At 61.9% G+C, this 25,159-nt stretch overlaps 2 protein-coding genes across 4 annotated transcripts; both read right to left on the bottom strand.

Moving 5' to 3' along the window:
* Positions 1–4,842: 4,842 nt before the first annotated feature.
* On the bottom strand, positions 4,843–10,732 carry SNAI3 (snail family transcriptional repressor 3). Its single transcript, XM_021702423.2, has 3 exons — positions 10,657–10,732; positions 7,187–7,807; positions 4,843–5,024 (listed from the first exon to the last, which is right to left on the bottom strand). The coding sequence occupies exons 1-3, from the start codon at positions 10,730–10,732 to the stop codon at positions 4,843–4,845; spliced, it is 879 nt and encodes a 292-aa protein (XP_021558098.1).
* A 5,213-nt stretch (positions 10,733–15,945) lies between these two features.
* Positions 15,946–25,087, bottom strand: RNF166 (ring finger protein 166). Of its 3 annotated transcripts, XM_021702417.2 has the most exons (6): positions 24,870–25,087; positions 19,959–20,115; positions 18,426–18,538; positions 18,001–18,115; positions 17,789–17,896; positions 15,946–17,114 (listed from the first exon to the last, which is right to left on the bottom strand). In XM_021702417.2, exons 1-6 carry the CDS (start codon positions 25,022–25,024, stop codon positions 17,049–17,051), a joined length of 714 nt encoding a protein of 237 aa, XP_021558092.1. In that variant the 5' UTR covers positions 25,025–25,087; the 3' UTR covers positions 15,946–17,048. The 3 variants fall into 3 exon arrangements, with proteins under 3 accessions (XP_021558092.1, XP_044778089.1, XP_044778088.1); XM_044922154.1 differs by lacking the exon at positions 19,959–20,115 and having other exon boundaries at positions 18,426–18,493; positions 24,911–25,087; XM_044922153.1 differs by having other exon boundaries at positions 17,789–18,115.
* Between the last annotated feature and the right edge of the window lie 72 nt (positions 25,088–25,159).

A 25,159-nucleotide genomic window follows, 5' to 3' on the forward strand; every position in this document is an offset into this window, starting at 1 on the left:
CGCCACCACGGTCACTGAAGCCACGGGACAGCAGGCTCGCCTCAGCTCATGCTCAGCAGAGGAACCGGCAGTGGGATTGGGCTCGGACTGTCCTCAACCCCAGCCTCCTTTTGGCCGATTCAGAACACTTGCCTTCCCGAGGTGAACGTGCAGTTTTCAGAGTCCCCTGTGGCTCCAAGACCGCCTTCCTTACACACTCTCATTTCCGAGGTCACGGTGTCACTGTCTGGAGCCCAGGCCTGCTCCCAGGGGAGGGAAAGCGGGGCTGGCGTCTTAAGCTAGGTAAGCCATGTGATTACACGTCTTCCTGAAGGACCCGTGATGGCTGGGTCTTTACAGGAAAACAGAAGAGAGGCCCCGAGGAGCAGAGGTGCCGGGAGATGGGGGCGGGGGGCGGTGGATGCCCTCAGGTCAGCCTGGGGGTCGGGGTTGCAGCATGGATGGACGATGTGGGGAGGCAGCCCCGAACTTTTGCACCTACCAGAGACGTACGTGCCCAGCCGCCGTGACAGACCCTGAACCTCTGCCCCTCAGCCCTCCTGCCCTTGGCACCACTGTATACTTGAGCCCCTGCCCGTGTCTGCTGGGCCCTTAGGACGCTCTTAGCAGCGCAGGCAGTTGGGAGGGGAGATCAGGAGCCAGAACTCGGTGGTTGGGAAGTGCATGCAGTTTCTTTTTCTTTTTTTTTTTTTTTTTAAAGATTTTATTTATTTGAGAGAGAGAGAGAGAAACAGCATGAGAGGGAATAGGGTCAGAGGGAGAAGCAGGCTCCCCGCCGAGCCGGGAGCCCGATGCGGGACTCGATCCCAGGACTCCGGGATCATGACCTGAGCCGAAGGCAGTCGCTTAACCAACTGAGCCACCCAGCGCCCATGCATGCAGTTTCTAAGAGGAGGTGAAGGTGGACGGTTTCTCTAAAGTTAGCAATTTGGTTTTATTTGAGGCATCCTAAGTGTCTTTTTTTTTTTTTTGCTGTTATATGTATTTGGCACTCCCCTGAATTGTGAAATAGAGTTTAGCATGATTCCTTTTTTACAGAAGCGGAAGCTAAGGCTTTATAGCGGGATTGGCTCTGCTGGGATCAGAACACCTCACTTGGGAACCGGGCCAGGACACCCTGATTGCCAGTGAGTCCCACAGACTCCCCCGCTCGGGGGCGCCCTGCTGTCCCAGCCTCCTTGGAGCCCCTGAGTCTTGGCAGTGCCCTCCCTGGAATGTCATGCCATCCGCAAGTGATAGAGGCCTGGAAACTTTTGTTCCATTGAACTTTGCCAGCGAGCTATACTTAGCCACCAAGTGGAGGCCAGGAGTGGGTTCTCTGAATATAGATAGTAACAAGTGGGCTATTTTCAAACTTCCAGAGAAACCCCCCCCCCCCCCAGAATATTCTGGGCCAAAATGATATTTATGGAACCCTCTGGGCTTTTGGAAGGGAAGGCATAACCTTAGTGTGTCTGCAGCTTCAGGAGAGAGGTTTCCTTGACGGGGGGCGGGGCAGGGGACCGGGCCACTGAGAAACTGGGTGTCCCTCTCACACCTGTTTCCAGGACCTGAGCCCGCGGAGGCCGGGTGCTGGCATCTGAGTCTGAGAACAGTGGTTTTCCTGGCCGGGTATCTGGTGCTGACCCTGTCCATGGCCCTCATGCTGCTATCCAGGGGCACCTCTCATGCTGAAAGACGGGGTCCCCAACCTTGGAGGGCTCGTTACATGGTTTTCCTCTTGTCCGGAATCCTCGCTGATCTCTTAGGCTTCTGCTTTTCTCCAGACATAACGGGCTGCAACCCTAGCACCACTCCCAGCTCCTCAGCCCCAGGGCCTCTGGTCCCTCCTCCACTTGATCCCAAAGGCCTTCTTTAGGGTGAAGAGGGGAAATGTGATCAGTAAAATTTGGGTAGGAAAAAGAAGACCAATGGGTGGAGGGACCCAAACAGCAGCCCCCGGAGAAAAGCACCAGCCACGGCCACTTCACCAGGACAGACATGAACGAGGCCTAGACCCCCTTCCTGATTCCCACTCTGTAGGTGTTGGGAGGGGGCTCCAGAAAGCCAGCTTTTAAATGGGTGTCCCAGGTGAATTCTGACGACCAGGCAAAGTGACAAGGAAAAGCGGGGGTGGGGGTGGTGGGGAGGGGGGAGGTGCCAGCCCTGTGCGGGCGGGGTGGCATGGCCTCCCTGTGGTCTGACCACAGCCAACTCGCTCCTGGTGGACCGTCTCCCCCATTCATCCTCTGTTGGTTCCCCAGCAGGTGCTTGGGCCTTTCTTCACCCCCTTGGCCAAGCCAGCCTCCACTGCCCTGCCCTCTGCCAGTCCAGATATAAATATAAGAGCATTTTCCATGGGCCGGCACAGAAGGGCAAGCATTCGACTTTATTTTAGGGCCGCGAAATTCTCTCCCTTCATGCCCAACAGGTGCATTGCCTCATTTAGACATCGGGGCACAGAAATAGAACACAATCTACAATATAGCTTCCTTCAGGCATCTGGATGCTATTTAAAAAAAAACCAAAAAGGCCTCCTGTGAGATGGTGGGACACAGGCCCGATGGCTGGCTTGACCCGCTCAGTGGAGGAGCCCAGAGCTCCGGGAGACTGCTGGGAGGAAAGGCTGCCTGTGAGCGCGGGGCCCTGCTCAGATGATGGGCAGGTGGGAAGTGGGAAATGCTTCCAGTAAATCTGTCAGTTAAAGCGACTGCACCCCCCCTGCCCCCGATCCTTTGTGGACTGAGAGGACAGAGGAGTCAAGCACAGGGACCGCCGCCCCCCCCATCAGGTGTCTTGGCAAACTCTGTTCACATTAGCTGTTGGAAATCCTGACCCCCAGGACCTCAGAATGTGTCCCTATTTGGAACCAGGGTCTTTGGAGTTGATCAAGTTAAGACGAGGTCATCAAGGTAGGTCCTAACCCAGTATGCCTGGTGTCCTCACAAAAAGGGGGAATTTGGACACAGAGACAGACGCAGAGGCAGGAAGAAGCCGAGCGAGGTGGAGGCAGAGATGGGTGATGGGTCTACCGGCCGAGGACATCGAAGATGCCAGCAAGCCAGTAGGAGCCGAGAGAGGGGCCCCAGAAGGAACCAGCCGTGCTGGCACCTCGGTCTGGGACTCCTGGCCTCCAGATTGTGGGAGAGTAGATTTCTGTGGTTCAAGCCGCCCGGTGTGTGGGCCTTGGTCACGGCAGCCCCAGCAAACTGATATATTAGCTAAGCCTCGAGGGATGGCTGATACCTGCGGAGGGAAGGCAGCGGTGCAGGCCTGGGAATGTGAGCGAGGCTTTCCCAGAGGGCGTCTTCATTCCACCTGCTGATACAGTCTGGTGCATGCTGGAGCCGTGGTCTCCTGGGTGGCCAGTTTCATCAAGGTCACCCTTGGTCCAGAGAAGCCCAAGATCATGGTCACATTTCCTCTGGGGTGTCCCCAAGGCTCCTCCAATGGCCGTCATCAAACCAGCCCTGGAGGAGCTTCTGGAGGAATCTACAGGGGCCTTGTGGCCCGGCGTGGGCTGGTAAATGCTCCTCAGTAGGTCCATGTGGCCTGGGGCTGAGACAGGGGCCTCTGCCGCTTGCCCTATGGCCCCATTCAGGGCCAGGACCAAGGTCCCTGACTTTGTCCCTCAGCCTGGGCCAGAAGTGGCGTTGCTGACAGCAGGCCAGCTCTCCTGAAGAGAGGAGCAGGTGTCCCCTCCGGGTGTCGAGAACTCAATCAGTCCCCGTTAGACGTGGGCCAGCCGGAGACGCTGAGACGTGCTGGCAAGAGGGAGGACCAGCCCAGCAGGTGACCGCCTGGAGGTCTCCGGTGGGAAGAGGCTGCCACGTGGGGGCCCGAGGCTGGGGAGGGGTCTCCTGTTGTTACCTGAGTCAGTTTGGGAGGCGTGTCTTGGGCAGTGCCAGGGTCTGCTGCTCACTCAGCTGGTGGACACCTGTGGCGTCAGGAGAGGCAGGCAGAGGGGGGTGATGGTGCCATGGACACAGCTCCTGGGTGACGCAGTGGGCTCAGGAGAGACGTGTGCAGACCCAGGACTAGACTGTCTTCTGGGCACCCTGCCAACGCAGCCCATGGCTGCCTCTTCCTCGGGCCTCTGCTCTCACGCCCTCACCCAAGCATGTCCTCGCCCCGTGGCTACTCTCCCTCCCTATTAAATGCTGGTCTCTTTCTTCCGAAAGACGGTGCCTCTGCTCACCTGCTTGTGCTCTCGCCGCCTGCCTCCCGCCAGCCCTGCTCTCTGTCCCTGCACTTCATGGCTCCATGCCCTCGCCATCGCCTCCCCTACTCCGTGGCCAGAGGCCCAAATTACCCAGGCATCTGTGGCCTCTGGAGGATAGCTCTGCGCTCAGCCTCCGCCATAGACTCGGAGCCTCAGAGGACACGGCAGCCAGGGCTCTGTAGGCTCCTTACTGCTGTGCGGTTGTGGTGGGGTCCCAGCTCTGTCCCCGGGGCCGCCCGGTGAGGTGGGCAGGGGGGCATGCGTGCGCGCACCCGTGACGTGACTTGGCCTAGAGTCCAGACCAGCAGCAGGTGGAGGTGAGCCACGAGGCCGCTCTGCCCGCGAAGGCCAGCTGAATGGCAGGAGCTGTCCGTGCTGGTAGCCGACTCTGGGAGAACAGAACCAGAAACCAGAGCAAGTCAGACACAGGACTGTGGTTCACGGTTCGGTGACCTTCTTCGGTCACTTACCCGAACAGCCCACGGGCTTCTCTGGCTCTGGACGGAGGCGGGCGGCTGCAGACGGGCAGAGGAGAAACACCCAGCGGGCGAGCATAGGCAGCATAGGCTGCCTGGAGCGGGTCAGCCACCAGCTCCTGGGGTGACGTCCTGTCCCTCCTCCCTGCACCGAGCCCGCGCGCCTCAGGGGCCGGGGCAGCAGCCGGACTCCTCGTGGCGTGCCAGGAGCGACATGCGGGAGAAGGTCTTGGCACAGCTCTTACACTGGTACTTCTTGGTGTCGGAGTGTGTTTGCAGGTGGGCCCGGAGATTGGAGCGGTCGGCAAAGGCCCTGCTGCAGTGAGAGCAGGTGTAGGGCTTCTCACCTGGGGGAGGAAGAGGAGTGCCGGATCAGTGTCCCTCTGCGTGGTCACAGGAGCTGGCCCCAGGTTCATGGGTCCGTTTATAAATGAAAAGCCCCGGGGTGCCTGGGTGGCTCAGCTGGTGAGCATCTGACTGCGGATTTTGGCTCAGGTCACGGTCTCAGGGTCGTGAGAAGGAGCCCCGCATCAGGCTTCGCGCTCAGCGGGAGTCTGCTTGAGCTTCTCCCTCTCCCTCTGCTCCTCCGCTGCCCCAAATAAATAAAATCTTTAAATAGAAAATAAATGAATAAGCCCCTCCACCTCCCCCAAATGCTCATGGCAATTCTAATGCATTATCTTCCTTCAGCACCCTTCTCAGGAGATGCATGGTGGGGGCTTTGGCACCTGATCCAGGAAGAAGCCCGAGGACCAACAGGCCCCCAAACACTGTCGAGGTCCACGCCGCTTGGGAATAGGATGGAATGTCACATCCGGGCAGGACTGCAGCACCTAAAACCCTTTCTAAGAGGAAAGATCTAGCATGGTTCTTTGCTGGATCTGCCACGGTTGCTAGATCTTTCTCTGTTTCTGCCAGAGCCCTCCTGGGGCCCTTTGCCCACATCTGCCCCTGAGAAGCACTGGGGGCCTTCTGGCCGCTCTTCCCACCCATGGAAGGACAGCGGTGGCAAGCAGCATGGCTCCCACGGAGTCGGCCATGAAGGCGGGCTGGGAGGAACGAGGCCCAGCCCTTGCAATGAAGCAGGCATTTAGGAATGGCTTAAGAACCTTGTGTCCCCTGGAGCACCTCCAATCAGGGCGACCGGGGATTTAGACAAAGTCCTTCTGTTGGGAGCTGGGCCCCCAGGACGACCCTAACAAGTATAAGAGGACCATTGGGGGCCATCTGTTCTCCTCTGCCTGTGTGGAGTGACTCCTGGTCCTCCACCCTACAGAATCCTGAGAGGCACCAGCCTGCAGCCCCCACGGCCCCAGGGCATCTCACCGCTGCCGCCCAAAGCTCCCACGTGCCCTCCCAGCCAGGTCAGCCTCCTGCGGGGCCTCCCGCCCTCAGCGCTCCCAGACGAGAGTGCTGAGCCCCCGAGGGTGTGTCGGGGGCGCTCAGGGACATCTTTGTGGGGGGAGCTAAGGAAAACCGAATGGAATTTCAGCCCAGAGAACAGCTTCTGCAAAACCCTTCTTTCGAGCGTTTGGCTGGCTGGGACTCCAAGGAGTCCTAATTACAGAGCCGTGACTTAGGGCCAGCGAGGCTCCGGGGACAGCGAGTGTGTGTGGCAGCCATGGGCCTCGGCCCCGCGAGTCTTATTCCTGGCCTTCTGTCTGTGTCTGCCTCTCCCTGTCCTGGTGGGCCTGGGGTGAGGTGTGGTCCTACCCCCTGCCCTCAGGCCCAGCTCAGCGGTGGTTTACAGACCAAGTGCGGAGGCTCCTGGGCCCCTCTCCTTCCTTGGCTCGTCTGTGTCTGTCCGCCTGTCTGTCCACAGCTGCCCATCTCTCCCTTCCTGTGTTCAGGCATCCTCTTCCCGGGGATGGGTTTGCCCCTGGGCCCCAGTCAAGTTGCAGCCACCATCTGTGCCCTTCAGACAGTCCGTGTGGCCCCCGTGCTTGCCACCCGCCTTGCCCCGTGCCCTGCTCCTGCGGCTCCAGATTCTGGAAGGCCGTGGCAGGTGCGTCCTGTGCTTTGCCGGGTGTTCTGGGTTGAGTTGTGTGTCTCTTAACAGAGGTGTCTGCGTCGTAACCCCCGGTGCCTGTGGATGTGACCTGACCTGGAGCACAGGCCCCTGCAGATGTGACCGGGTTAGGGTGGGGTCGCCCTGGGGTATGTGGGCCCTGGTCCCATATGACTGGTGTCCTTACAACAGAGGGAAATGAGGCCCCGTGAGGACGGGGCAGGGGCGAGGGGCGCGGCCACCGCTGAGGGACACCCAGGCCCCCTGGAGCTGGAGGAGGCAGGAAGGACCCTCCCTTGGAGCCTCGGCAGGGAGCGTGGCCCCACCTACACCCCGTTCCAGACTCCGGCCTCCAGGGCCTCCAGGACGGGGAGAGAGGGCGTTTTTGATGTCTGAGCCTCTGGTCTGTGGGGCTTGGGAAAGCAAGACGCAGACCCCTCCCTCCCTTTCCAAGGGCCAGGCCTGACCCTTGCCCCCGCCGGGTCCCTCCGGCGGACCCACCTGTGTGGGTGCGGATGTGGCCGCGGAGCAGCCAGGGCCTGGAGAAGGCCTTGCCGCAGATGGCGCAGGGGCAGGGCAGTGTGTGCGTGCGGATGTGCATCTTGAGGGCGCCCAGGCTGCTGTACTCCTTGTCGCAGTGTTTGCAGGGGAAGCAGCGTGGCGTCCGTAGCCAGCAGTGCAGCTCGCGGTGCCTGGCCAGCCCGGCCAGCGTGTGGTAGGGCTTGTGGCAGTGCGGGCACTGGAAGCCGCCGGGGCCGCGGGGGGCCCGCACCGCGCCCCCCGGCAGTCTGTCTGTGGCCTGGTCCCCGGCGGGGCCCGGGATCGGGGGCCACCGTGTGGCCAGCAGCAGCCGCGGGGGCAGGTTGAGCTGGTTCAGGCTGTCTTTGAGGGGCACGCTGGGGGCCCAGCCGGCCCAAGGGTGCACGGGGCCGACCTGCAGGGGGTCTGGCCCGGAGGCCCCCCACGCTTCCTCGTGGTGGGGAAGGGGCAGCGAGATGCGGGCCATGACAGAGGTGCAGCCCCAGGGCCAGGGAGGGTCACCAGGTGTGGACGAGGCTGCTTTATCTGGGAGGAGGAGGGGCACCACCAGCCCCCTGCAGGCAGAACAGGCACCATTGATCTCTAGAAGGGAGGGCGGAGAGAGAAGGTACAGGTGAACACGAGCCCCCACACTCTGTCCTCACGCTTGCCCTGCTTGGTCCGACCTCAGGCCTCTTCTAGGTCGTCGGCAGTCCACGGGAAGGGAAAGGGCTGACGAGGTGGGGTGTCAGCTCGGGAAGTGACCACAGGGTCTACGGGAGAGATCTCAGGCTCCCCCACTGCCCAGGCAGGGCAGGCCTCCCTGACCCCCGTCCCACCTCGGGGCCAGCTCAGAGCTGTGGCGCCAGGCTCCTACACAGAGCTAATTCAGAACAGACACTCGGCAGTCCGCTGCGATGTGTAAGAGAACTAATTAGCCTTCAATCACCCCGATCACCCCTCACCCATGGTGACGGAGGTGCACACAGCCTCCCGCCAACACTCCCGGGTCGACGGCTGTCCTCGGTGGTACCACAACGGCCTCCAGGGGCAGCTGGTCCCCAGGCCGCTGCTCCCACATTTGTGGGCCAGCATGCCCATGCTTGACCAGATGAGAGCAGCAGGATCCCCCAGAGTAAACAGGTGAGCATTTCCCCCAAGCCCAAATCTCCACAGCCCCCGACCCATTTCATACTCCAGATGTGTTGAAATAAATCTCTGGCCCCATTTCTACCTTAATGCCAAGGCTTTGGGTAGAGAAAGACAACCCACAGGTTGGGAGAAAATATTTGCAAATCATGTATCTGATAAGTAACTAGCATGTAGAATATACAAAGAACTCTAGCAACTCAACAATGAAAAGAGAATACAATTTTAAAATGGGTAAAGGATCTGAAGAAACCTTTCTCCAAACAAGATATACAAATGGCAGGGTGCCTGGCTGGCTCAGTTTGTAGATCACGTGACTCTTAATCTCAGGGTTGTGAGTTCAAGCCCCACCTTGGGCGTAGAGATTACTTAAAAAAAAAAAAAAAAAAAAAAAGCAAGAGAGATACAAACGGCTAACAAGCACAGGAAAAGATGCTTGCCACCATTATCCATCAAGGAAATGCAAATTAAAGCCACAACAAAGTACTATGTCACGCCCACTAGGATGGCTAGAATTAAAAATAGCCAGTTACAAGTGTCGGTGAGGATGTAGAGAAATGAAGACTTTTAAGGAAGGTTCCCACCCACCACTCTGTCCTGACCTCACCCCTAAATCCCCTAATTATAAAATAGCACACCCAATTTCTGTCCTCCCAGGAAGAGGGAGTAGCGGTGACCAGCTAAGAGACAAAGGCCAAGGAAGTTCTGGAAAGACAGCCCTGGGATGCCGGAGAGCCTAGGACCCCACAGAAGCTCCAAGAGGAGCCTTTCTACTGGGGAAAAAAAGTCCCCTTTCTTAAGTCTCTGGGATGCAGCCACCACCCTGGCCCCAGGCATTGCTAGAGCCAAACCCTGTCTGGCGGGGGGGCGGGGGGGGGGAGGGGGTGGTCCCAGGGAGAGGGCAGGGGAGCGAGGTAGCTGTGCTGGTGGTGTTGACCCGAGCTTCTGCTGGTCCTTTAAGTGCCTCCCCACACCCTCTGGGGCTGCTCGATTTTGTTACTGGTCCTGGGACTCAGATTCCCAGGAGAAGAGACTTTTAAGTCCCCTCTGGTTTCAGAGTTCCCTGGGGGCGGCCTGAAAAGGGACTTATTTAAAATGAGTGAGGGGCCCCAGACAACATCCTGGCAGGAAGAGACTCACAGTGGTCACCTAGGTCTCCGCATGCGAGGGGAGTGACATCGAGGAGGGGTGGGGGACAGGAGGCAGCTGAGTCTGACGCTCGTCACTGGCTGCCCTGGTCTGCACGGTCCGCATGTAAAGCGGGGTGCACATTAAGGCTGGGCTTAAACAACAGGTTTGAAACGTTAACAATTATGGCAAAGGTCAATTCCATTTTCCATCATATATATACACATATATCTAAAACAAGTTTCCTTTACCTGAGCCCTGCACTCTGATGGTTTCTGTTCTGTTTCATTTTATGAAACTGCTGGTGGTGACTCATTAAATTGATTTCAAAATGCAGAGTTCAGGAGCCCAGCCCTAGAAGGCACCCCCTGGCGGCAGTGGGCCCCAGGATGGATCAGTGAGGCGTCCACTCGCAGGCCTCTGCAGTGTCCCTCCTCCCCTCTGAGTCACCAAGCAGTTTCCTGGGGTTGGGGGGTATTCAGCCCCAAGAAGCTGCTGAGCTGTGGGGAATGGCCCTGATCATTCTAGAGAGGCCTATGTCCTGGGACCTTCTCGTGTCCCTACGCCTAGCAGGGAATGGGGATACATGGACAGTCCTGGGTCCTGGACGTGTCTCCCCACTGAGCCACCCTGGGGGCTGGGGGAAGGACTGCGGCCCCTCAGCTCCCCCAGCCTCCTCTGAGGAACCGTCACTGGGGTGAGGGGAGGCCCGAGGGAAGGTGACCCACGGGAGGGGTGAGGGAGCAATGGAGGGGACTGGAGGAGCGCTACAAGAGCTGGGCCTTGGCACACAGAGCCCATGGATCGCTCTCCTGGTCCTCTCTGGATGTTCCGGGGGAGCACGTGGACAGCAGCCCCAAGTCCTCCCATCTCTCTCCCCACCAATCCCTGGGTCCCCACCCACCTACCCACCCAACCTCCTGCACCAGGAAGATGGCTCCATGGGTTTACCAGGCCACAGGGGGAGAGCCCCAAAGTGACTGGGGGGTCTAGAAACTTCTCTGAGTGGGGAGGGAATCCGCGCCTGCTCAGCGCAACGCGGGGCCGAGGCCCCCGAAGCGGACGAGGCGCCCGGAGGCCACCCACCCACCCGGAGTCTCGCTCCCGCTCTGCTGGCAAGATAACTCCTTTCCTCCCACCTGGGGCGGGAGTCCGAGGAGCCCGGCAGCCCCTACCTCTCTGCGTCTCCAGCTGCCTGTAGTTGGGAACCCTGTGGCTGGAGTGCGTTTTCACCAGGAAGGAGCGCGGCATGGTCCCCCTGCTAACGCGGGTCCCCCAGCGCGTCCGCCCAACGCCCGCGGGCTGCGCTGCAGGCAGGTGGCGGGAGGGCTGGCTCATTAGCATAGCGTGCCCTCTGGGCCAACCAGCGCAAGGCGCGGCCGGGGCGGGGTCGCGGGGCGGGGCTTCGGGGCCACGCCCAGGACAGGTGCGCGGGCCGCGGGGGAGGGAGCGCGTGGCGGCCGAGTCCTCCCCACGGGACTGCCCTGGCCCGCGCCGCGAGTCACACCGACCCCTGGGGCCTGGCGCACCCACTCACCGTGGACTAAAGGGCGGAGGTCAGGGCTGGGTGGAAGCCGAGCCGGGCTCCAGTCCACACGGCGGTGGAGGCGTGCGCAGAACCCCTGCTCCAGCTGGTTACACCCGCCCCGCCTGCTGCGCAAACTCGCAACGGTAGGATTGATGAGCACAAGCGCCGAATTCCAAAGCTGACCCACCTGACTAGCCATAGTGGTGACGGGGGTCAGCTGACCTGGGGGAGAGAGGCCTTTCCCAGGGGGTGAAACCTGGGGAGGGTTCCTTCCCTCTGGGGACAGGGCTTTAGGAGTTGGCCCGCGCCTCCAGAAGGCTCCTTTGGTTGGGAGAAGGGACACAGCCTGGAATTCTGGGATTCCAAGGGGTTCTGAGCTGCGCTTATGGGAAGTTTCATCAAAGGGGGGGAAGTGCGTGCGCTGTGCAACAGCCTAGTCTGTGACCCTGGGCAGTCGTGTCCCTCCTTCAGTGCGGCAGAGAGCTGGACGAGCCATGTCTGAGTGTCTGGTCCCTTTGATGTGGACGTTTCAGGACTTCAGGGGTCAGATGGGGCATTCTCTGGACGAGTGGACACAGCCCCAAGCCTGCCCCTGACAGCTGCGGGGCTTTTCTGTGGCTGTGCAGCAGGCCTTCCTTTCTGGCGGTGCCTTTGAGGCCTGGGTGCCACCGGACTGCTGGTGCTCTTTGCCAGCCGAGGGCTTGGGGGGCGACGAGGTGAAGTTGATGGTGAGCCTGTAGAAGGACCTCTGGAGAAGCAGGGAGGGAGGGCCATGTCACCCAGGGTCTGATGTTCATAGTGTTGCAGACGAGAAGGTGGAGGCTCTGAGAAGTTAGGAAGTGGGGGAATAGGAACCCAGGGGAGCACATGTGGCTTGGTGAGAGCATGGAAGGGCAGGTGGTGCACGGACAGAAGGCACGCATCTCTCCTGTGGGCCATAGCCTGGCACCCTGCTGTTGTGCGTGTGGATTTCAGAGGACACGTGGCTGCCTTCTGCTTATTCACCTGTTCTGTGGCCTCGCAAGCTTTCTATTTATACCCGCTCTTCCTTCTTTCCCCTGCCAGACGTAGATAAGGCTTGCAGGTACCTGGGTCAGCCCTCCACCCACACTGTCCCTCCTCACCCGGTTACGCACTGTGTGGCTGCCCGCCAAGAAGATGTCCCTCATCCCCAGAGAGATGCTCACACTATTTAGGGAAACTTGAGTGTTCTTGATCTCATCCTGGAAATGCTCCCTGGGATCCCGAGGGTCCTTGGAGCCACTGTGGGGTAGGGGCAGTATATTCTTTTCCTAGGGCTGTCATTACAAATGACCCCCACCCACTTCTCAGCCCTCCTTGGAGTCATGCAGACTCACTGGCTGTAACTCACAGGGTTGTGTCTGGGTTGGACCCAGGAAGGACCCACAGAGGAGGACACTGGCATCTACTTGTCCACACCTGTGCAGTGCCAGGGAGGGGGTGCAGCTTGTCCCCATCCACTCTTGCTCTGTGTCCTTCTGTCTTCCTTATGGCCGCTTTACTTGGCCATTAAGCCTCACGCCTGCCCACTTCCCACCAGTCTCCTGGAACTGCCCCTCTTTCAACCAGAGCAGGACTTGCAGGGACCAGAGTCTCTGCCTTCCAGAAGAAATCACAGCAGTCTTCCCTTGGCACCTAAGACCTTAGGGATGACAGCTGGCTGGGAGCCAGGCTGTGGGCCCCACCCATCTGCCTCTGTCAGCCGCCTGAGCAGCGCTTTCCAATTAGGATAGGCACCTCCCGAGCGATTGCTACAGTTCTACTTAGTTTCTCTTTTTATGTGTATGTGTTTGGAGTCTTTTTTTCATGACAGGTAGTGCTTGACTCTGCCTATGTATGTACACATACATCTGCATCCCCACTGCATGCTCACTTTTGAACTGATTGGGTTTCATGACCTAGTTTGGGGGGCCCTGCTCCCTATCAGACTGTGGCCAAGAGGGGGGCCAGCTGGGAGCCAGCCCTCACTCCTGCACAGTACCTGCATGTGCACGGTGGGGTCCAGCAACGCTTGTTGGATGAGATGGAAAGGCATCGAGAACCCCAAAACAGCGTGGCCCCTGGCATGCACATCCCTGGGGCTTGGAGGAGGGTGAGCCTCTGTGCTCTCAAGTGTGGACATATCAGCATGAAGCACAGGCCCCAGGGACCAAGACTCTTGGAACAGTGCTCAGAGCTGGACCTCACAGCTGGGGCTCACCTGTCCCAGGACCCCGGACAGATGGCCCCTCGCACTGGGGGCTCCAGCCGCAGGGACAAAGGGCTCCTGCACCAGCACGTGGGGTGTTCATTGGGGTGTGGCTGTAGCTGGGATATCCTGACTTAGGGCAACCTCATGGCTGTACGAGGTCATGGACTTGTGGAAACTGAGACCAAATGTTCCAGCTCCCAACATCTGGTCAGATTGGTGCCAGTGAGTGCTTGGTCACCCCCAGAGAAGGGGAGCTCATTCCATTTTGAGGCCTGTTACAGCTGATGCTGGTTCTTAGTCTGGGGTCTGGGGGACATGTCCGTGTGAGACAGAAAGGGACACTGTCCCTTCCCACACAGCTTATTCGACATGCAGGAGAGTCCTAGACATGGTGTCCTAGGCATGCCAGGGGACACAGTGTTGGGTGCTGAGGAGGGGTTCTAGGGGCTGGGGTGGAAGGGGGAGAAAGCAGCGGGGGGCCGAGCAGGGGCGCATGCACGTGCTGGGCTGTGGCCTGCCGCGTGCGCACATGATGCATGTGTGTGCACACGTGTGTTTTGTGAGGCCGCAGGTGCTGTTCCCGTGTGATATGGGTGTCAGGCGTCAGCAGGATGCCCTGCAGGGTTTCAAGGAGAAGGGTCTCTTGGGTCCACAGCAGGGTTTCCCACTCTGCACCCCACTGCCTCCTCCCTGCACGCTGGAGCTGGCCCCTTGTTCCCAGCAGGCTGTTGGAGACAGGGAGGGCCACCTGTCGGACGGCTCTCTGTCACCGGGAGGGGCTGGAGTCCCCATCTTGCAGACCTGCCCCCAGCCAAACCTCCGCACCACGGCACGCCCTGTGCTTCTCACACCAGCCACCAGGGGGCAGAGGCCAGTAAGCGCGGCCTGCCCTTGGAGGCTCCTCGGAGAGGCGTCTCAGGCGCTCAGACCTCTGCTGCACTGCCTCCAAGGCGCCGAGTGCATCAGCCAGACAGGAGCCGCCTGGGTCCCAGGCCTGGGGTCCCTAGCGCAGGCTTTCTGGAAGCCACTGACTGCAGGGCCTGGAGTCTCTTCTGGCCCCGAAGGAGCCAGCAGCGGGGCTTTTGGGTCCAAAGCACCTCCTCTGCTGGCCTGGCTGGCTGGCCACCACATTCAGCAGGGTGCCTCTGTGGGAGCCCGGCTGGCTGTGCCCCGGGCTAGGTCAGGGCAGTGGGCCAAACTCTCAGAGGTGCTCAGCTCCCGTGCGACCTGGGGGTGAGCACCGCGCCAGCGCTCGGGGGCCTGGGGGCTCTGCCCTCTGGGCGTCTTGCCGGCCGGCCCCGTGCTAACATAGGCGGTCGTAGGTACCCGAGATCCAGGCATGCTTTCTAGGCCTCAGGGTGCGTGTGGACTCCCCACACCGCGGTGCCGTGCGTACCGTGAAAGGAAGTGTGCCCTCCGGGGGGGGGGGGCGCCCCAGGACGCAGGGCTGTCTGGCTTTGTCTGGCAGTGGGGGACGTGAGCTCCTGCAGGGGTCGGCCCCGCGTGTCAGGGTGGGAGGGGGACACTGGCTTCCGGAACTCCCAGCCTAAAGCGTGTGTGTGCGCGCGCACGTGGCGGGCAACCCTGGAGGCGGCCGAGCTCACTTACAGGGAGGCCTGGCGGGACAGCCCCACTGGCCCGGGATTCACTCGCAGTACAAGGGAGGCTGTTTGTGCTGTGGCGTTCAGCCCGAGCGTCCCCACCGACACTGTGGGGTCTGCCGAGACCCAGCTCGCCCGTGTCCCCCATGCTGTGTTGGGGTTCACTTTGTCCTCCCCTGGGCACACTGCCCTGAGGTGTTCGGGATGAGAGGCCACGTGTGGACGCTGTCCTGTGGCTCTTGCCCCCGTGGCTGTACGGAGGGGGCAGAGCTCCTCAGGCGTCCTCAGGTGGCAGCAGGGACCTGCCACCATGCCTGCCCCCTGGAACTGGCGTCCTCGGCCAGTGGGGTTGAAGAGGGGAGGCTGGGGCTGGAGGCTCCTAAAGAAGGACCTAAGGGGGTGACCCGCCTGTCACCGCTCTCCCGAGTGGCAGCTTGTGGGGGCTTGTTTGCCTGGCCCTGCCTTGGCTTCAAGCTCAGGAGACCCGCCTGCTTTGAGGAACAGCCCAGAACACAGCCCTGCCCAGGGAAACTGCCCTGGTGGCCCAGACCACCATCTCTGGCTGGACATTCCACGTTTAAAGATTTTATTTTTAAATAATCTCCAGCTCCAACGTGGGGCTTGAACATAGAACCCAAGACCAAGAGTGGCACACTCTAAGCCAGCCAGGCGTCCCAGACGTTTCACATTTGAATGGCTCTTTCCGCCCGCTAGGCCCTGCATGAGGCTGGGGGGCCGAGGTCACATGCTGGGGCACCAGGAGGATGCCCAGGGGAGCTGCAGAGCAAGAACCAGCCATGGGGAGAGTGGCTGCTCAGGGACGCGGGGCTTCACCCACCCCGAGGGCATCCCAAAGACTGCCCGCCAGCCTCCATGGCCACCTCCGGCCCCCAGAACAAGCCTTGAGTCCAGTGTGCTGGCCTTGGGGGGACCCCATCTCATGACAAGGAAGGAGGTGAAAACCACCACCACCTGGCAAACTTTTGCCAAGATGTGTTACCAGGGACCAGACAGGGTTTGAGAGAGAGGATGTGTTCCTGGGGAGCCTCAGGCTGAGGGAAGCATAGGGAGACACTGTGCGCACAGGGAGGGGCCTGGGGCAGGTGGGCAGCACCGTCCCCTGCCAAGTGCTCGAGCTGCCTAGGGACAGACACACAGCTGCAGACCTCAAGCAAAGGGAGGTCACAGCTGCACCCCAGCCCCCACCTGCCTTTCACCCTCCCAGATGAAACCTAGCGGTCAAGGTTGCTATAGATGCTTCGAAATGTTTTATTGAAGTTTTTTTTAAAAGAGCAATAATTTATGCCGTGAACCGAAAGAGTAAGACGGCGCCTTCCAACCCCACCCGTCACCCCGGGGGTGGCCTACCAACACAGTTCGGGGTCCACCTGGGAATGGGACAGCGGGGCGGGGGCCAGGGCCCTGGCGGGAGGAGGCCTGCACTGCTGGGGCGGCCGCTGCGAGGGGCCAGGGGCCCTGGGGGTTCTTCCTGGCAGTTGGGAAGGGGGACCCAGCAGAGCAGCGCCAGGATCTGTCTGAGCAAAGCCCCAGGGCGCGCGCGGCCTCTGGCGTCCACGCCTCTCTTTCCTTCCCCCTCGCTGATCCCACAACTGTTGCTTTTTGACTTTTTTTTTTTTAAAAATATAATTTTGTAAATGTTCCATAAAAATACTATTGTTCCTAGTCAAACACGGGTATTGCAATATGAAGAGTAACTGCTCGGTCTTTGCTCTATAAAATGTGAAAAGATTATCACACTGGATAATATAGAAAAATGCCAGAATTTCTAAGTATCACAAAAGCCAGTACCGAGTGCGCGAACTGGAAGCGCTGGGAGGCGGTGGCCAGGCTCCCCTGCGCCCCCTGCTCAGCAGCCAGGCCTGCGGGACGCCGATGGGGCACAGTGGGTCTCTGTGCCCGAGAGGAGGACAGCATGGCTTTGAGGCGGACCGGCCGCCCACCGCTCGCGGGCCCAACGAGCCAGCCCCGTGCGGGCCGCCTGCTCAGCCCAAAGCACCGAGGAACCAGCAAGGCTCGGCCAGGCGCACTGGTGGCCACCCTCCGACGGTGGGGCCCCTGGCGGGCTCGGGGACGTCTGTCCTGCAACACAGGAGGCTCCGCTCGTCCCACAGGCGCATTTCCACGCAGGCGCTGGGCCTGTCCCCCTCAGCCGCGGCCCCGTGCCCTGAGGCGGGAGGGCTCAGGTCCAGGGGCTGGGCTGTGCCTTCAGTTCTCGGACAGAGACAGGGCCAGGGCAGCCTGGAAGGCAGCTTCCTCGTCGATGCTGTAATCCTGAAAGACACGAAGGGAAGACGCGAGGATGTGCGGGTGCCCCTCAGGGCCAGACCCTCCGTCCCGCGGCCCGGAGGGAGCCGTGCGGAGGGAGCCGTGCTGCCCGCCCAGGGCCATGGGCTCGTGGGATGGGCGGCTCACGCACGGGATCCACCTCTGGCTCCTCCTCGAGGGCACCGCGGGCCTTCCGCAGCGAGCCGCCCCGCAGACACCTGGCCCGGAGACCGAGTGCCGGGCGGGTCTGCGCGAGGAGTGAGGAACTGGGCTCTGAGGAGCAACTAGGACCGGGGGTGAGTAGCCCCAAAGGCCCTGGTGCGGGAGGGTCTGCGGGCCGGGTGGGGGCGTGGTTTCCAGGGGACGGAAGGGAAGGGCAGGGCAGGGCCTCCGCGGGGGCGCGGGGAGCGGCGCGCACCACGGAGGGGCAGGGCAGGTCCTCTGCAGGGGCGCGGCCGCGGGGAGGGCCGCGGGGAGGGGCAGGGCAGGTCCTCTGCGGGGGCGCGGGGAGCGGCGCGCACCACGGAGGGGCGGGGCAGGGCCTCTGCAGGGGCGCGGCCGGGCGGAGGGCCGCGGGGAGGGGCAGGGCAGGTCCTCTGCGGAGGCGCGGGGAGCGGCGTGCACCACGGAGGGGCGGGGCAGGGCCTCTGCGGGGCGCGGCCGCGGGGAGGGGCACGCACCACAAAGGTGTCGTAGGAGAACTTGTGTCGGTGCAGCAGGTGCTGCAGGAAGTTGGCGCTCTTGTAGCTGGGGTCCCCCCAGGGCATCGCCGAGCAGATGGGGCACACCTGCAACACGGGGTGCGGGCTGAAGCAGCGCTCCGCTGCTCGGGGGAGCCGGCCCCTCCCCCCTCCCCCCCCCCCCCCCCACGTCCCCCGGGCCGGCGGCTCACCACGCGGTTGGGGTCGCTGCGGTGGTTGTCCACACAGTGCTTGAGCAGCTCCTGCTGGTCCAGGTTGCGGGCGCCACAGTAGGGGCAGGTGAAGGTGGACCTGTTGGGGACGGCGCTGCGGCGGTGGCGGGAGGTGAGTGGGGGCCTGCACTGCCCCCACCTGTGGCGTGGCCCGCCCCGGGGGGCACCCGGCTGGGCCTCCCCCTGCACTCTGGGTCCCATCCCCTCCCCCCACACTCCCCTGCTGGGAGGTGACTGGCGGGCCTGTGCGGGCCCTCCTTGGGGTCCCCTTCCTGCAGGGCAGCGAGGCTGTCCGCAGAGGGGGACATAACAGCCTCTCCCACCTCCTCCAGGGAGAGCAACATGGGCCAGGAGCTGCCCCTACAAGGAACAGGGGCTCTGAGCACTGGAGTGGGGTGGCCTACCTGGGGATGGGCTGAGACGTGGGCACCACGGGGACGAACTTGGGACAGTTGGCCATTTGCTCCTGGACCTTCATGCAGGAGGAAACGTGCACCCTCATCTTGGCCAATGTCACCTAGGAAGACAGAGGCCGAGGAGGCGTCGGGGTCAGGCTCCAGAGGATGAGAGGGCCACTAGGCAGCAGGGCCCGTCCCTGCACCTGACGTTCACGGCCCCGCAGTGCTGCGTAAGCAGGGGGGAGGCTTCACTCAGGGGCCTCACGGCCCTGCCAGGAAAGGGGCACCAAGGGAAGGAGACACAGACTCCGGACACCCATTGGCAGGTGTGTCTGGCCACCAGCTGCTGGACAGGAGCACACCTCAGCTGGGGTCGCTCGGGGGCTGCAGAGGGCAGGGGCAGTCCTTGAGGAAACCAGAAGAGATGTATCGGGGCAGAGGAGACAGCCCTCATTACAGAAACTGAGGGACAGCGTTCTTGTAGACGGCCAAGCATCTACCTGATAGAAGTTCTCACCAAAACGTACCAAACCACAGCACAACCTTCTCCTCAGCCCGGCCCAGGACACACGCTCTGGCCGAGGGGCAGGGAAAGGGGCCAGGTGTGCGAACCTCGGTGTGGCTCAAGTGAATGACCCAAGGAAAAAGACAGGTGCAGCCATCCCTCCCTGGGGAGCAGATGCTACCAATCCTGCTGTCAACAATGCCAACAGGCTGGGAGTAAATGTCTCACAAATAGGAAACTCGTTCACAGGACCAAGGAAGCAGCGAGGAGGGTGTGAGCGAGGGGTAAGGTCCCCGGGGCCAAGATCCCCCCCAGGTGTCCGCTCGAGGGCTGCCTGGCTCCCCGCTCTGCTCGGGCCTGCCCCACTGGCCCACGAGTATGGACAGACCCGAGCACGCTGTGGCAGAGCAGCCCGCTGCATGTGGGAAGCCGAGAATGGGCCTGGCCTGCTCTCTCTCGGGAGAAAGCCTGCGTGCCAGGGAAGGAGGCCAGCAGCCTCACTGCAGAACCCGAGTAGCTCCAGGATGTCCTGACTCTGACCCTGACCTGTAGGACAAAGCAACCAGCAGTCGCCTTCTATTGTGATGTTTCTATCAAAATGCAAAGTCAAAATCCGCTCCTGGGGCTGGGCCACTGTGAGGGGCTCCAGGCAGGGTGGAGAGACAGGCCAGGTGGGTGGTGGCGGTCAGCCTTGGAAAGGCACCCCCCTCCATTCTGCCTGGGGCCCCAACCCCCGTCGGCAGAGCTGAGGCTCAGTTCCCATGTCCCCAAATTAGCCCCACAACAGCGACCACGGAACAACATAAGACCCAGAGCCCAGGGCAGGCGGCAGGGGTGGGGGTGATGTGGGGGGCTGTGGGGGGTGTGGGAAGGCCCCCAGGGAAGTGAGTGGTGCTGTGGGGGAGGGGCAGAGCACAGGTTCCTCTCTGCCCGAGAGGAGAGGGGGGAGCAGAAGCAGGCCCTGCAGCTGCAGACCATAGCCCCGCCCACCTGGCTGGCCTGCCCAGCCCCAGGAGGACCCCGGGGGTGGGTACCTTCTTGTTGCAGCCCCTGCAGGGCGCCTTGTAGGACGAGAGCTGCTTCTCCACATGGGCGGCCTTGTCCACCTTCTTGGGGTCGAAGGGCAGGCGGCACAGCGGGCAGAGGGGGGACGGTACCTGGAGGCAGGGCTGGAGGCACTCCCCGCAGAACCTGCAGGGGGAGCGGGCATAGGCCTGAGGGCTGCTGGCTGCTTTGAGCCTCACAGGTCAGCCCCCCTCTGTGTCGGCGGCACGTTTCTGGAGACCATCATTCTGTTCCTCTGGCTAAACGACGACCCCAGGTCCCCTCCCAGCCGTGGGTTTCTGGGGCCCGCTGCCATATCCACGAGGCTGGTGGGGCTGTGGCTGGGGTTCTCCGGGAGCTGTGCTGGCCCCGCGGCCCTGGGCCCAGCCCGAGGCTCAGCCTGCCCGTCTCACAGTCGTGTGGTGATGCCAGCGCCCCAGATGCTCTGGGGACACAGGCAGCACAGGGGGGCTCTGAAAACCCTCCACCCACAAAGCGTTGGAGAGTAAGATCATCAACAATGCTGGGAGAGGAAACCACAGGGCTCCAGGGGCCTGAGACTCATTGGACGGGGCGGGGCCAAAGCTGTCCAGCCTCGTGACAGTGCCGGGGCAGAGGCGTGGTGACGGAAGGGGCCTTGCTTGGGCTCCTGGCTGCTGAGTAGGGACACTCATGGCCCCAGCACACACTCGGGCGCCCGAGGCTCTTGGCGCTGTCCCTGGAGATGCCGCATCAAGAAGCCAGCCAGTGGATACAGATGTGCTTGGGCTGCAGCAGCAAGCCCTTCTCACCCCGAGTCCCCCCCCGTGCCACAGAGAAACTAGCAGCGTTCAGTCCGCGGGGACACCGGGCTGGAGAGCACCCAGCAGGCAGCAAGAGGGAGCTCGATCCCAGGACCCCCTTGGTCCAGCTTCTTAAGAAATGTTGTGGGGGCCGCTCAGCTATGACCCCGACCTAGAATCTGCAGACGCTGAGACAGAGCCCCAGGGCCCCAGACGAGTGGGCACTCGGCCCCAGGATGAGGGCTAAGCCCCCACCCGCAAGAAAGGGAGCCCCTTCAAAGACTGCAAAGATCGGGATGTGCACGACTGTGCTGTCATCTGTGTGCACCAAGCGGGGGGCTGTGAGGGCCATGGGATGTGAGGGTGTTCCCAAGTGTACACGCTCAGCTCAGCGGCTGGCATTCTGCCACCAGGAGAGCTTCACCTCCTTCCCAGGAGAAGGCAGTGGGGGTGATCTGGAGTCCCTCCTGCTGCCCTCGCCTGGGCCTTCCTCCTACATGCTGGCTTCCAGTGCAGCCCCCACCTGGCTCGGCACCATTTGCAAGAACATGTGCACAGAAGGCCCGGCTTGGCCTGAGGCCCATCAGAAGATGCAGCATTCCCGGCAGCCTCCTTCCCCCAGGAGGAGGAGGACGGCCCACCCATCGCCTCACCTGGTGGGCATGTGACAGAGGCGTCCAGGCACCACCCCACGGCACTCTGGGGAGTGCCCCAGCCTGCCTCTCGCGGCTCCAAGGGTCCGACTAGCCTAACGGCCAATGCAGGTCTCTCCCTCCGCCTGCCACAGGAGGAGAGCTTGCTACTGTCACGGAGGGTGTGCATGGCGGTGCCACCACAAGAGCCATGGGGCAGACACAAGCCACGTCATCCACGGGTAACGGACACACGGATGTGGCCGAGCCCCAGGATGGGTGAGTCTTGGGGACGCCAAGCTCAGGACGTGTGTTGTGTGACCCCGTTGACATGTCAGAGCAGACCCGTGGTTGCTGCGGCAGGGACGCCGGTTCAACAGCGCGCACTCCGGGAACCACTGACGTGCACACTTCAGACGAGGGCATCCTCCTTCAGCAACGCTGTAAGACGCACACGCATAAGGATGGCCCCAGGAGCACTCGGGACGAGTCACCACGTTGTCAGGGCAGGCCTCAGGGCCACGTCTCCGACGACAGATGCACAGGTCGGGGTGAAGGGCACCTCTCTGCCAGCAGGAGGGGGCCGGGGAGCTTGGGGTTTTGAGAAGGCATGCGTGGACCCCTGCCTGCACCCAGACCCGCCCGCCCGCCCGCCGGCCCACAGCTCTGCTGGTCCATGTGTCGTGGCGCCTGAGGGGCTGCGGGCACCATCGGCTGGCAGCCAAGTCTCCACGCTATGAGCGCGGTGCTCGGAGCCGCCCCAGACAAGCCGTGCCCGCCTCTTCCAAGGAGGTTCTGCCAGCACGAGCGGACAGAGCCAGCTGATGGGTCTGCTCTCTGCCCCCAGACCTGACGGCCACCTCACGGGCTCCAGCGCCCCATCTCACTCCTGCCCGGGCCTCTTGCACACACCACCGTGCCAGCGCCGGCCAACGGTGCAGGGGACCCATGAAGGCCAGGACCTGTCCTCAGGGGCAGAGCCCGACTTCCAAAGCCTTGCTTGGATGATCTCAGTTGCCCACATCCTGGTCCGCCCACATGCAGCTGGAGGTGCGCTCCCCATGCCAAGCAGGGAGTGACAGACCCCGCCCAGAGAAGCCCGCTCATGGGTCTGGGTGCAGGTGGGCAGGGGGCTGTCAAGGCTCAGCGGTCCCCAGGGTCTCCAGGGTCACTGCTGCAAGGGCGCTCGCCAGGGGGGGAGGGGGGAGAGGCGGGGCCTCAGAGGCCAGCCCCGCCGGACTGCCCGAGCTCAAGCTCTGGCTTTGCTGCGACCCCTGGGAACTCAGCCTCTTGTACAAAATAGCGAGAGCACCTGCCCGACGGGGCCACGGCACGCCGAGCGCGCAGGACACACCTGTCCTCATCATTCTCTACGTTCCCCCCTAAACGTGAGCGCTCTTCTCTACGATCTCTGCTCATTGACTGCATGTGGGGACGTGGAGGTGGAGAGACCCGTGGGACAGCGGTGCTGAGAGAGCATGAGAGGAGAACGGAGGCCAGGGGAGCCTGCCCCCTCCCAGGCCCTCAGGGGAGGGCCCATCAGAGGGTCATACATAGCCACGCAGCTTCTGCTTCCAGATGGGACTTACTGCCCAGGATGTCCCCTGAATATGAGAAATAACCGGCTCCCTCTGGGGCTCCTGGGGAGCTCTTGGGAGCTCTTCCACAAGCCCCACTGAGGGCCTCCTGACCGAAACCCACCCCGACCTCTCCTCTTCTGTCTGGTGCTGCCCACGCACAGCCGCTCAGCACCAGAAACTCTGTTTTGTGGAGGCAAACTGTTTACGGTTAGGTGGCCGTGCGGGACAAATACCTAGACCACCACCAGGTTCTTTGAAGGAAAAGCGTGAGCCTTTAAGTCCTCTGTGCTTGTTCGTGCATGTGCCTTCATGACACCAGACCAGAAACTTGGGAAGAGTAAGAAACAGAGGCAGAGAGAGAGGGAGGAGGGCTTCTCGCGGGACCAGCCTCAGAAACAGGAGAGAGATCAGATTCTGCCAAGAAAAACGTGGGGTGGGGGAAGGGTTTAGAGGACATGATGCTTTCGTAATTCTGTGCAGTGCTGTGTTCTGAAGACCACATTTTAAGAAAAGACTTTTCTGAGGAAAAAAAAAATCTGTACACTGATTTGTACAGACCCGGAGACTGGAAATGCTGTGGCCCTGGGATGAGTAACTGTTGGTGCCAAGGGGAGACCATCCGAAAACCAGGAAAGGCTTTCTAAAGTTGGGTCAAGCCTTACAGTTCTCAGCGATGGACTGAAAACTGCAGAGCACACCTGAAAACACCCACCAGCATATGCTTCCAAGAAAGGAGTCTTGTTCAGAGGCTGCCCCTGACAAGATGTCACCAGCAGTGTGACAGTGAGGTATGGCCCCTCCCGACAAGTTGGCTATCCTCCCTTGGTGTGGGCAGGTGCTTGTGCTGCCCCACACGGGAGGAGGAGGAAAGCGGAGCCTTTTGGATGCTGACACTGTCCCTGGGTGACGAGAAGGCACACACCTACCCAGCTCCCCCTTTCTATCAGGAGCCTCCTAAGTCAGCTGCCTGTTAGCAAAATATTCCAGGGGCACCTACCTGCCTGGATGCACCTCTGCCCAACCCCTGGGAGTGAAAGCCCCACCGCCTCAGTAGCCCTGCTTGCTGGCAACCGAGCCCTCCTGACCCCGCTTCCCACACTGCTGATTTCACTCAAGAGCTGTGCTGTTCAGCCAAGAGCCAGTCGGAGAGTGGACACTGAACTCGGCGCCCTTCCAACCAGGCTGGCAGCTCGCAGAAGACTTGAGTGCAGCTCTTGGCTGGGAGGAGAGCCACATCCTCGGGTTTCTGTTGCTGAAACACCCCTGCAGGACCCTCCTGGAGGCTCCGGTGCAGCTGGAAACCCTAGCAGGGTGCTTGGTGTCTGGTCCCCAGGGCCAGCCCGCCTGCTCAATGATGGATATGACCCAAGATCTCCATCAAAACAAAACAGCACCAGACTCCAAACAAGTCCCTCTCCTAACTTTAGGCAACTCCTCTCCTCTGCCGTTAAGACAAGCAGACAGCGGGTCCGAAAAAGAGTTGATAAGAAGAGCCACAAGGCATTTATTTACAAATGCCCACCCCGGTCTCCAGGGGACCGAATCGAAGGCGACTGGCGCAGAGGTCGCCTGCTGCCCTCTGAGTACCCGGGTAGGCCCGCCGAAGCCGTAAGCAGACCCCAGGGGAGTCGGGACCGGACAGGGCTGCAGGTCGCCCGATGCGCCGACAGGGTGCTCGGCTCGCCGGGGACTGGCGGGCAGGAGGCTGGGCTGAGGCTGAGGAACGCGCCCAGAGCACAGGGACGGCCTGCGCAGGGAGCCCCGCGCCCCCGCCCGAGTCCTCCGCGCGCCTGGCTCCGGGGCTGCGCCGGGCGGCCGCGAGCCTCGGGCCCCTCCCGGGGCGGGCACGGACCCCTCCCCGCAGCGACGTCCCGGCCCCGCGGCCTCCCGCAGGCCGGCGCACTCACGTGTGGCCGCAGCTGCCGATGGCCACAGGCCGGTGGTACACCTCCAGGCAGATCGGGCAGCTGTACTGCGCCTCCAGGCCGCTGTCGCCGCCCGCCGGCCCGCCCGGCGGCTGCCGCTGCTGAGCCGAAGCCACCAGGCTGCGGAACATCGCCATCCCGGCGCCGGGCCTGCCGCCGCCGCCGCCGCCGCCCCTGTTCCGGCCCGGCCGGGCCAGGACCGCGCGTCACGACCGCGACGGCGCCGCGCTGACGTCATCAGGGAGCGCCCCGCCCCCGCCCCGCTTGTCACG

Source organism: Neomonachus schauinslandi, chromosome 16 (assembly GCF_002201575.2).
Source record: "Neomonachus schauinslandi chromosome 16, ASM220157v2, whole genome shotgun sequence".
NCBI classification, from domain to species: domain Eukaryota; kingdom Metazoa; phylum Chordata; class Mammalia; order Carnivora; family Phocidae; genus Neomonachus; species Neomonachus schauinslandi.

Excerpts from the sequence above, each read along its gene's own strand:
- SNAI3 (XM_021702423.2), bottom strand. The coding sequence starts at position 10,732 with ATGCCGCGCTCCTTCCTGGTGAAAACGCACTCCAGCCACAGGGTTCCC. Across the intron at positions 7,808-10,656 it reads GCAGCTGGAGACGCAGAGAG|AGATCAATGGTGCCTGTTCT; the intron begins GTAGGGGCTGCC and ends CCTCCCTTCTAG. Across the intron at positions 5,025-7,186 it reads CCACATCCGCACCCACACAG|GTGAGAAGCCCTACACCTGC; the intron begins GTGGGTCCGCCG and ends TTCCTCCCCCAG.
- RNF166 (XM_044922153.1), bottom strand. The coding sequence starts at position 25,024 with ATGGCGATGTTCCGCAGCCTGGTGGCTTCGGCTCAGCAGCGGCAGCCG. Across the intron at positions 20,116-24,869 it reads ATCGGCAGCTGCGGCCACAC|GTTCTGCGGGGAGTGCCTCC; the intron begins GTGAGTGCGCCG and ends CTCCCCCTGCAG. Across the intron at positions 17,115-17,788 it reads TCTCCTACGACACCTTTGTG|GATTACAGCATCGACGAGGA; the intron begins GTGCGTGCCCCT and ends CGTGTCTTTCAG.